The 12,148-nt window shown below is 38.7% G+C and overlaps 1 protein-coding gene across 4 annotated transcripts in view; it reads right to left on the bottom strand.

Annotated features, from left to right (window-relative positions):
• Positions 1–9,516: 9,516 nt before the first annotated feature.
• Positions 9,517–12,148, bottom strand: part of DOCK11 (dedicator of cytokinesis 11) — a 190,581-nt gene continuing 187,949 nt past the window's right edge. For 3 of the 4 annotated variants that reach the window (XM_005594441.5, XM_005594442.5, XM_074029891.1), the window contains one exon: positions 9,517–9,979. In XM_005594441.5, coding sequence (XP_005594498.3) covers positions 9,860–9,979 — 120 coding nt within the window. In that variant the 3' untranslated portion in view covers positions 9,517–9,859. Of the gene's footprint in view, positions 9,980–10,125; positions 10,144–12,148 lie in introns of all 4 variants that reach the window. The other variant, XM_045383910.3, reaches the window with a different exon arrangement.

Genomic DNA, 12,148 nt, shown 5'->3' with positions numbered 1-12,148 from the left:
TCTGCATATCTGCCTGTGAAACATTGCCTTGATCATTCATATACCTGGTTCACAGTGGGTGGTCAACAAATGCGTGATGGATGAATGAATGGTCTGCGATTTCCACACTGCAGCCTTTACCTGCTCATATGATAGTTTTCACTGATTTTCTATGAAAGGCACATGCGGTGAGCATGCAGGATGAGAATTCTAGAGCCTGTAAGACTCAATCCTAGGACAGCTACTAAAGCAGTGACTATTACAAAACACTGTGGTATATAAAGAATGAGACCTGTCGATCAGAAATGGACTGAGGTTGGCTGTAAAAGTTTTCTATCAGGAGGATGAAGAAAATTGAGCATGAGTTTTCTGGACAAAAAGAAAAAGCTGACTTAACTTGGCTTGTGTCTAAGACCAAAATAGGATGAGAGAGTCTGAGAAAAACCATATAGAGAATGTTACCTGATTTTATATGCACTTTATTATTTTTGCTTTGCATATTCTGTGTACTATGGATTGGTTTTAATTGTTGGAATTCATATAACGATAAAAATGAAGAAGTTAATTTTTTAAACTTCCTGTTAAAAACCTGGCCTAAAGTACTTCCCCAACACAGACACGCTAGTTCCTACCCATCCTTCAAGGCTCCATTCATGGCGTTTCCTCTATGAAGCCTTTTTCAGTCTACATCTAGAAAGACTCTGCCTTTTCAAGCACTTGTAACTACCACTGATTTGCTATTATCAGACTTCTTCATAACACTTTGAGACTGAGTCTCGCTCTGTTGCCCAGGCTGGAGTGCAGTTGTGCGATCTCGGCTCACTGCAACCTCCGCCTCCCGGGTTCAAGCGATTCTCCTGTCTCAGCCCTTCCCCCGCCCAACCCCCACCCCAGTAGCTGGAATTACAGGCATGCCACCACGCTCGGCTAACTTTTTGTATTTTTAGTAGAGATGGGGTTTCACCAAGTTGGCCAAGCTGGTCTCGAACTCATGACCTTAGGTGATCTACCTGCCTCGGCCTCCCAAAGTGCTGGGATTACAGGCATGGGCCACCGTGCCTGGCCCATAATATCTTTTTAATGTGACTATTTGTTATCTCCCTCAACCACAATCTCTCTGAGTTCTGGGATATTTGCCCACAATACCTTGCACATAATAAAGGCTCCAGAGGTGCTGTTTATCTAAACTGGCTTTATTTCCTTGAGATTGCTCAAGCACTCATCCTGTGCTAAGTTCTGGGAAAACAGAGGTGAAAAATTCAGATCCAGACTCTACCCATATGGAGGTTACCTTTTAAATGAAAAAGTGGAAAAGATGAACCCATTTTAGTCTCTAGAAAGTTGCGAGAAGTTGAAGCAGAAGACCAAAGGAAAAAGTAGAGTTGAAAACAATAGACTATAAATCAGGATACCGTGACCTCATCTCTAATTTCCTGTGTGTCTTGAGTGCATTTCTTAACTATTTATGCATCCATTTCTTTATATGTGATATAGGCTCACATGAAGAATTGATTCCTATATGACATATATAAGGAGGACTGAATCAGAAAATAGATGCAAATCATGTTGGAGGAAACTTCCTGAACCAGATAAAAAGCATCCATGAAAAACCCACAGATAACACCATACTGAAAGGTGAAAGACTGAAAGCTTTCTCCCAAAGATCAGGAACAAGACAAGGCTCTCTGCAATTCTGCTATTCAATATTATACAGGAAGTTCTAGCTAGGTTCTAGGTAACAAAATAAAATAAAATAAAAGACATCAAGACTTAAAAAGAAGTAAAACTATATCTGCAGATGATATGATCTTATGTGTAGAAAAACCTAAAGAAGCCACCAAAAAAAGATTAAAGCTAATACAGAAATTCAGCAAGATTTTGGGATATCAGATCAATATACAAAGACCATTTGTATGTCTATAAACTAGCAATGAACAATCCAAAATCAAAATTAAGAAAACAAATCAGGCCGGGCACAGTGACTCACGCCTGTAATCCCAGCACTTTGGGAGGCCGAGGCAGCTGGATCACGTGAGGTCAAGAGTTTGAGACCAGACTGGCTAACATGGTGAAACCCCATTTCTACTAAAAATACAAAAAAAATTAGCTGGGCATGGTGCCATGTGCCTGTGATACCAGCTACTTGGGAGGCTGAGGCAGGAGAATCGCTTGAACCTGGGAGGCGGAGGGTGCAGTGAGCCAAGATTGCACCATTGCACTCCAGTTTGGGCAACAAGAGCGAAACCCCGTCTCACTAAATAAATAAATAAATAAATAAATAAATAAATAAATAAATAGAAAATAAATCCACTTACAATAGCATTAAAAAGGATAAAATACTAAGGAATAAATTTCCTTGTGGGCATAAGGAATAAACAAAAGAAGTATAAGACTTATATACTGAAAACTGTAAAACATTGTTGAAAGAAATTAAAGATGATCTAAATAAATAGAAAAACATCCTGTGTTCATAGGCTGGAACACTTATTATTATTGAGATGGCAATACTCTCCACATTGAATTACAGATTCACAGCAAATCCTGCCAAAATCCCAGCTGCCTTTTTTTAAATAGCTATTGACTAGCTGATGCTAAAATTAATATTGGCCTGGGCACGTGGCTCATGCCTGTAATCCTAGTACTTTGAGAGGCCGAGGAGGGTGGATCACTTGAGGTCAAGAGTTCAAGACCAGCCTGGCCAACATGGTGAAACCCCACCTCTACCAAAAATACAAAAATTAGCCAGGCGTGGTGGCATGCACCTGTAATCCCAGCTACTCAGGAGGCTGAGGCAGGAGAATCACTTGAACCCAGGAGGTGGAGGTTGCAGTGACCCGAGATTGTGCAACTGCATTCCAGCCTGGGGGACAGAGTGAGACTCCGTCTCAAAAAAATAAGATAAAATAAAATAAAAATGGAAATGTGAGGGGCCTTGAATATACAAAACAATCTTGAAAAAGAATAAAGTTGGAGGACTCACACTTCCCAATTTCAAAATCTTACTACAAAGCTACAGTAATTAAGACTTTGTGGCACTAGCATAAGGACAGATATACGAGGTCAATAGAATAGAACTAAGAGTCCAGAATAAACCCACACATTTTTGGTCAATTGATTTTTTATAAGGGTGCCAAGGCAATTTGATGGGGGAAAGATATTCTTTCCAACAAATGGTGCAGGGAAAACTGGTTATCCGCATGCAAAAGAATGAATCTGAATCCCTACTTCACACCATATACAAAATTAGCTCAAAATGGACCAAAGACCTAAAAGTAAGAGTTAAAATTATAAACCTCTTAAGAGAAAACATAGGTGTAAATGTCTGTGAAACTGGATTATGCAAGGTCTTCTTAGATACAATGCCAAAGCACAGGCAACAAAAGAAAATATAGATATAAATTGGACTGCATCAAAATTTTAAAAAACTTGAGTGCTTCAAAGAATACCATCATGAAAGTGAAAAGGCAACACACAGAACAGGAGAAATATATTTAAATCATATACTTGCATCTAGAATAAAGAACCCTGCAACTCAACAATAATAGTAATAATAATAAAGCAACCTGATTTTAAAATGGGCTAAGGGGCCAGGAACGGTGACTTATGCCTGTAATCCCAGCACTTTGGGAAGCCAAGGTGGGTGGATTGCTTGAGGCCAGGAATTCGAGACCAGCCTGGGAAACATGGCGAAACCCCAATTCTACAAAAAATACAGAAATTAGCCAGGCATGGTGGTGTGCATCTGTAGTCCCAGCTACTTGGGAAGCTGAAAAGGGAGGATCGCTTGAGCCCGGGATGGGGAGGTTGCAGTGAGTTGAGATCGCACCACTGCACTCCAGCCTGGGCAACGAAGCAAGACCCTGTCTCAAAAAAGTAAATGGTCTAAGGACTTAAAAAAAGATTATTTCTTTGAAGAAGATACAAAAATGGCCAGTAACCACATCAAGTAATTCTCAACATCATTAGACATCAGGGAAATTCCAATGAAAACCAAAATGAGATACTACACACTTGCTAGGATGGCGATAATCAAAGAGGCAGATAATAACAAGTGTTGTCAAGAATATTGAGAAACTGGGACCCTCATACACTGCTAGTGATAATATAAAGTGGTGCAGTTGCTGTGGAAATCAGTCTGGCAATTCTTCAAAAGGTTGAACATGGAGTTACCATATGAACCAGTCACTTCACTTCTATGTACATGCCCAAGAGAACTAAAAACATGTCCACACAAAAACTTGAATGTGAGTGTTCACAGCAACATTATTCACAGTAGCCAAAAAATGGAAATAACCCACATGTCCATCAACTTATGAGAAGATAAAATATGGTGTATCTATATAATGGATTATCATTTAACCATAAAAAGGAATGAAGTACTGATACATGCTATAACATGGATGAACTTTGGAAATACGCTATGTCAAATAAACTGGATACAAAAGGCCATATATTGTATGACTGCATTTATATGAAATGTCCAGAACAGGTAAACCTTATAGGGACAAAAAGTAGATTAGTGGTTGCCAGGGGATGGAAGATGACTGGTAGGAGTGACTGCTAATGAGTACGGGGTCTCTTTCAGGTGATAAAAATGTTTTAAATTGTAGTGATACTTGCACAACTCTGTGGATGTAATTTTTAAAAACACTGAATTGTGTACTTTAAATGAGTAAATTTTATGGTACGTGAATTATATCTCAATAAAAAGGAAAAACAAAGCAAAAAAAAAAATTGGAAAAGTTTTAAAATGCCACGCACAGAGGCAAAATCTTTAAAGAACTTAGCCACGACTCCAATTAGGAGATGAACAAACATAGATACACTTTTTTTAGAGAGTGACCATTAAGTGCTTAGGGACTAGAAAAAAACAGATAAATAAAGCACTCTTACTCACCAACTCCCAGGATAGGGGTATAGCTTTGTTACACAAACCCGCTGTCCATCCACAACCAACTTTTACTCTTTTCCTCTCCTTGTCTTTTGATAGCTGAACTAGTGTACTGTTAGAACAAGACTGAGACTAAAGGTAGCCCAACATTTTGCAGATCAGAAGCCCGTGACATATGTCTAATTATTAATGTTTTGAATAGTTTGGAAATTCCTATTAATCTATTACATCACTCAGGTTCTTCATCTCAGAGAAAGCTAACATTTATAATAAAGAGCTTAGGTTTGAGTGACACGTAATTTACTCATGTAACAAACCTGCACATGTACCCCCTGAACTTAAAAGTTAGAAGAAAAAAAGATACAAAATGTGTGTTTTCTTTAAATGTGGGTTCTTATTATGATGACCTATCTAGTTTCTGTTTCTCTCTCTCTCTCTCTCTCTCTCTCTCTCTCTCTCTCTCTCTCTGATGGAGCCTTGCTCTGTTGCCCAGGCTGGAGTGCAGTGGCGCGATCTCTGCTCACCGCAAGCTCTGCCTCCAAGGTTCACGCCATTCTCCTGCCTCAGCTTCCTGGGTGGCTGGGACTACAGGTGCTTGCCACCATGCCCGGCTAATTTTTTGTATTTTTAGTAGAGATGGTGTTTCACCGTGTTAGCCAGGATGGTCTCGATCTCCTGACCTCGTGATCCACCCGCCTCAGCCTACCAAAGGCTGGGATTACAGGCGTGAGCCACTGCGCCCGGTCTCTAGTAAGAAACTAAATTAGAATCATCTCTAGTTCTAGGATGATGTGTTGTTGGTCAAGGTTCCAAGGACATTACTACCACTGATGCTTTCTGTTTCACTTTTGAAAATATGTAATATTTTGATAGGCAGCCAAATCATATAAATACAGTAACAATAACAATCCCATCTATATACATGATGCCATAGGTGACAACTGGTTACTAGGAAAATTTACATGGAATTTCTTATTTTCTCTATGGTTTTTCACCATAGTGATAAACTAACACTACCAAGGGTGACTTAATCACATTTCACAGTATGTTCAAAGCCTATCAAAACAACAACTTCCAGGGGAAATTGGACTCAAGCTTAACTGCAAAACAATCAGTATAGCAGAAATGTATTCTTTGGTGTGAATTAATTTGTAGAGGACAAATCACTTCAAGAAATAATTAAACTATATACACTTTCATGTCTAATACATGTAGTGTTTAAAAAACAGATTTACCTAGCTTTCTCTATTTGAGCCCACCCTGTTCTCTACAGCTTGCTACCTTTAGTCTGAAAGTTGGAAAAATAAATCTAGTGAACTTGTGCCATGACACGGCAAACTCACTGGTCACAGGACACAAAATTATCTTTCACATTTCTTTTTTTCCCCCCCCGCCTTGGCCATCCAACGAGTCTTATCTAGTCCTTCCACATAATGTCTCTGGGACTCGTCCTTTCTTCTCCATTCTTGCCATATCCCTCACATCTAGAGGTTTATTGAATTTAGTTCATTGCAATATCTATGTAACTGGTTTCCTAATTTCCATCTCTCTCTACCTCAAATACATCTGGCAGCAATATAAAAGATTACATTTCCAAAAATAACATTTAATTAAGTAATCTGTTTAAAAACCTTGGCTAGCTCTCCCATGCCTATTGAGTAAACTCCAAATACCATTAGCCTGGTATTCAACACCTTCCAAAATCTCCGTCCAAATGTATTTTCCTTTCTTCCTTCCTTCCCTTCCCTCTTTCCTTCCTTTCTTCCTTTCCCTCTTCCCTTCCCTTCCCTCCCTCTCTTTCTTCTCTCTCTCTTTCTTCTTTTTTTTTTTTTTGTTGTTGTTGTTGACAGAATCTCGCTCTGCTGCCCAGGCTGGAATGCAATGGCATGATCTACCTTTGCCTCCCGGGTTCAAGCGATTCTTGTGCCTCAACCTCCCAAGTAGCTGGGATTACAGGTGTGTACCACTATGCCTAGCTAACTTTTTTTTTTTTTGTATTGTTAGTAGAGATGGTGTTTTACCATGTTGGCCAAGCTGGTCTTGAACTCCTGGGCTCAAGTGATCTGCCTGTCTCAGCCTCCCAAAGTGCTGAGATTACAGGCATGAGCTACCACGCACAGCCTGTATTTTCTAGATTTATCATCTACCACCTCTTGGACAAAACTGGTCTCCTTACCATCCCCTGAACCTCCACAAATTCTTTTTGCACCTTTGCTTACGGTGTTCCTCCTGCCTAGAATTCCCCTCTCCCTCTTTGGAAGCCTGTTCAAAGCTTAACTTTTCTTCACTAAACCCTCCCTGAACATTTACAATTCACAGTGATCTCTCCTTCTTTGAATGTGATTGAGTTATGAATGCTGTCATTCATTTGGCAATACTCATATATGACTTTTCCTGTCTTACATTGTTAATTCTTGTACTATTTAATTTTGTGTATCTTGCTTTCTCAACTAGACTGCAAGATCCTTAGGAATAGGGGCCATTTATTACATTAAAAAATCTACCCACAGTGCATATTGCTGTGCTGGGGGCTGTGACAGGGACTAGTTACAGACAGAAGGGTGCTGGAGTCTCCTCAAGATGCCAAACTCTCAGATTGCAGCATTTACTAGAGGTGATAATTCCTCACACATACATACCAAATACAATCACTTTAAAGGTGAAACTAACTCTACAGGTTACTCTAAGATATTAAGGAATTATAAACTGCCTCAGAAATACTTGTGAGTCCCCTAGTAAAATACAAAATTAACTTTTAATAAATAAGTTCATGCTCTCCTGAAAGCTTAAAAATGACATATAAAGAAAAAATGGGCTGGACGTGGTGGCTCACACCTGTAATCCCAGCACTTTTGAAGGCTGAGGCGGGCGGATCACAAGGTCAGGAGTTCGAGATCAGCCTGACCAGCATGGTGAAAGCCTGTCTCTACTAAAAATACAAAAATTAGCCGGGGTGGTGGCACATACCTGTAATCCCAGCTACTCAGGAGACTGAGGCAGGAGAATCGCTTGAACCCGGGAGGTGGAGGTTGCAGTGAGCCGAGATCACGCCATTGCATTCCAGCAGCCTGGGCATTGCAGCGAGACTCCATCTCAAAAAAAAAAAAAAAAAAAAAAAGAAAGAAAGAAAGAAAGAAAGAAAGAAAAAATGGTCCCCCCAAAAAAGTAAAAAGAAAAATGGCCAGGCCAGGAGCATAACCTCTAGGATTTACTTGATCAAAAAGTGCTCAAAAAGCCAAGGCCCCGTGGAATCCATTTATATTTCAGTGACTGTTTTTTTCATCTGTAAAATAGGCTAAACCACATAAGGAAAGTAAGTGTAAGCCGGGCATGGTGGCTCATGCCTGTAAACCCAGCACTTTGGGAGGCCGAGGCAGGCAGATCATTTGAGGTCAGGAGTACGAGACCAGCCTGGCCAACATGGTGAAACACGATCTCTACTAAAAATATAAAAGTTAGCCAGGCGTGCTGGTGCACACCTATAGTCCCAGCTACTTGGGAGGCAGAGGCAGGAGAATCGCTTGAACCTGGGAAGTGGAGGTTGCAGTGAGCTGAGATCACGCCATTGCATTCCAGCCTGGGCATTGCAGCGAGACTCCATCTCAAAAAAAAAAAGTCTAGAATCTGAAGTTCCCATAGAAGGCAGCCAAAATTATATGAATTCTTCAAGCTAAAAACGTCATTCACATCTTGGTTTCTCCTGAATTATTTAGGCAATCTGAGATTTCTTCATAGATAGAAATATAATCCCAAGCTACTATGCCAAATCTGTGGTGGTTTTGTACATTGACCCAAGACATGCTGCGACCATTAAGTTCTAATCAAAATGTTTATTAATTTTATAACTGAAGAAATAATCATTACAAATTCCTACCTCAGACTGCTGTCAAAGCTTTGAAGTTCTGTGGTATGTACTGACTGTAATCTCAGGAATGTTTTGTTTAGCTTTGTAGATGGCCCCAGATGATAAAGCTTTGGCAACAAATGCTGCTTGCCCTGTATAAATCCCTTGCATGTCTTGTATGTAGAAGGGAGACCTACAAGATCACCTGGCATCATCAGATCATAACATATATATATGTTATCTCAAGCTTACTATTATATGTATGTTATATATATGGAGTCTCACTCTGTTGCCCAGACTGGAGTGCAGTGGCGTGATCTCGGCTCACTGCAACCTCCACCTCCTGGGTTCACGAGACTCTCCTGCCTCAGCCTCCTCAGTAACTGGGATTACAGGCATGCAACACCATGCCCGGCGAATTTTTGTATTTTTAGTAGAGAAGGGGTTTCACCATGTTGGTCAGGCTCGTCTTGAACTCCTGACCTCATGATCCGCCTGCCTCAGCCTCCCAAAGTGTTGGGATTATAGGTGTGAGCCACCGCGCCCAGCCTAAGCTTGGTATATTTATAAGTATATCCTTTCCTTTTGAAATTTTCCTGTTAAATAATGCTTTTAGTTCCTTTAGCCCAGCCTTGACTACTAATTGGCAAGGATTCAAATGATCTCCCCAATTTTAAATGTCCATGTATTATGGAAATGTTACCAATTTTCTTCTCCTCCTACCAAAGATTACTATGATAATGAATTGAGCTTCTTGTCAAGAAAAATGCTAAGTTCAAAGTATTATTTCTTTCACTTCTAATTACAAATAAGTTTTACCTTTTATTGTATTCCATTATACAATTTTACATAGTACCATTATTATTTTAAGCAATAATTAAGCAAATTGAACTACTGTTTTTGAGCTCTACTTTTCAGCATATAGATTTACCTAAAAAAGTACAAACCAAGCACAGTGGTGCAATTTTCCAGGCACTTTCAAGTTGCTTATTTACAAATACGTAAGCACCCTGTTGGAACACATGAAAATTTTGGTGTCAAGAAGAAACACTCCATGTATATCAAATCTTTAAATTTTAACATTTGCACAGCTCCAAATATTCCTGAGAAAGGTCAGTCTCATTGTCACGTACATCTGCATTTCCTCACACTTCAGCGTATCTTGGGGAACCATAACCTCGGTCACTCGATGTACCACTAATTGCACAAAATACATGTAATGTGTTGCTCATCCAGGGAGAATGCATCGTGTCTTCTTGTAATATCTAAAACAAAAGAAATCAGCATGGTTATCATGAAGCCATTGCCAAAAAAAGAATGTGTATATGAAATTGCAGGCATATTTCAATTTATCACTGACACTTAGTTATTTAAAAAGACAGAAAGCAGAGGGAGCAAAGAATAACATTACCGACTTAAGTCTTCACAGCTGTATTACAAAGGCAGCATATCAAAAAAGCAGAAAATACCTAGTTACTCATTAAGAAAAACAAAGACTGTAAAATGCAAAATTCAACAAAAAGCGAGGTAACACAATCTTTAAAATATTGTTTAACGGATGGTTATAACAAGAGCTCTAAACGGTAGACTCTGATATGAGTTTATGAATGATCTAACACAGTGGTTCTCAGAATCATCTATGGGACTTTTGAAACATGCAGATACCCATGTTCCTTCCCTGGAGACTTGAAAATAATAGCAAATGAAGATAAAAGTCTGAAGTGCACATTTCTAAAGACACACTATAATTGTATAAGCTAATTGATATAGAAGATTTTTCTTGGAAAGGAAGAACTTCATAAATATAAAATTTAAAGATTGTATTCCAATAAGTATATAAACATAGATATTCATACTAGTTTAAATATTTTTTAAATGATCCATTTTGTGTAATCCAAAGAAAAGGCAACAGAAATCTTGTACTTAAAGTAGATTGAGGTAAAAAACGGTAAATACATTATATCCAGTCTCTTTACCATAAAGTTCTAACTTAGGTCTCAAGCTTTCAATACTTGGTTCTCAAGTTAGTTGTGAAACTTCAGTATTAAGCCCACAGACTGATCTATAGTGGCAGTATTGAGACATATCATTTGTGTTGCTACAAATCATAAGGCTTAAATAAAATTTATAATAGAGAAATTTCCTCTTACAAAAATATTAACTTGTGACACTAATCTGAAAGCATACTAGAATATTAAGAGATGAATAATTGATTATCTATGCTGGTCAGATGTGACAGGCAAGGAGGGTACTTATTGCTAAGAAATTACGAAACATACTCAACAGATGCTACAATGACCACCCCCAACTCTATCTAAGAAAACTGCAATTTATAGCTTTATGACAATATAAATCCTTTTAAAAATCAAAAGCAGCCAGGTGCAGTGGCTCACGCCTGTAATCCCACCACTTTTGGAGGCCGAGGCAGGTGGATCACGAGGTCAGGAGATCGAGACCATCCTGGCTAACATGGTGAAACCTAATCTCTACTAAAAATACAAAATATTAGCCAGGTGTGGTGGCACGTGTCTGTAGTCCCAGCTACTCGGAAGGCTGAGGCAGAAGAATCACTTGAATCCAGGAGGCGGAGGTTGCAGTGAGCTGACATTGCGCCACTGCACTCCAGCCTGGGCGACAGAGTGAGACTCTGTCTCAAAAAAAGAAAAAAAAAAAAAATCAAAAGATTGAATTTTTTGAAAGGACTATATACTCTGGTATTCTGTAACAGATTACATTGAAAGGGGACAAGAAATATCCAGCCATGACTTTTTGTCAAGTAATCGTTTATGGAGCTCAAGAGAATATTTCAAATTTCAGTACACATTAACACTTGTCTTATTTTTCAGTATTAATATATGCCTCAAAGTGTATGACTACAAAGTGGCTCTCTCTTATATGAAACTCAATTCACTATAAAGTCAACATTTGCCAAAAGTAAGGCACACCCAAGTATGGTTCATAATGACAGGATGGCTTGCATAAATATAAGCCAATAGAAACTAAGAGTTTTCTTGGTTAGCTATCAATACATAATATTAAGAATCTAAATTATTGGTCTCTATATCTAAGAGAAATAGCCATGTTTTATAGGAATAACTGATACAGACAAGTGGGATTTGAAAAATCCATGCTTCAAAAGGAAAACAAAATTTTATAAAATGGCCACTCAGAATATCTTGATCACAGTAATAACAGTAAACTGAATAATTTGTTTTCAATTTGAATAATTTAGAGTTCAACACTAGGTCATGAAGCTGCATGCAAATGAAATAACTGTAATCTAGTAGATATTCACTTAAAATAGCATGTGCAATTGTCTTACATCTTTTGTGAAGGAGGAATTTTTGCTGCTTTTTCTGTGCATTATGAGGAATAGAAACTCATCAACTAGATAGTTTCTAAAAACAAACTATGTAGTCTATTTGATAATGGTA

This window comes from Macaca fascicularis, chromosome X (genome assembly GCF_037993035.2).
Source record: "Macaca fascicularis isolate 582-1 chromosome X, T2T-MFA8v1.1".
NCBI classification, from domain to species: domain Eukaryota; kingdom Metazoa; phylum Chordata; class Mammalia; order Primates; family Cercopithecidae; genus Macaca; species Macaca fascicularis.
The sequence above is the reverse complement of the archived record's forward strand: the minus strand, read 5'-3'. Positions and strand labels throughout refer to the sequence as shown.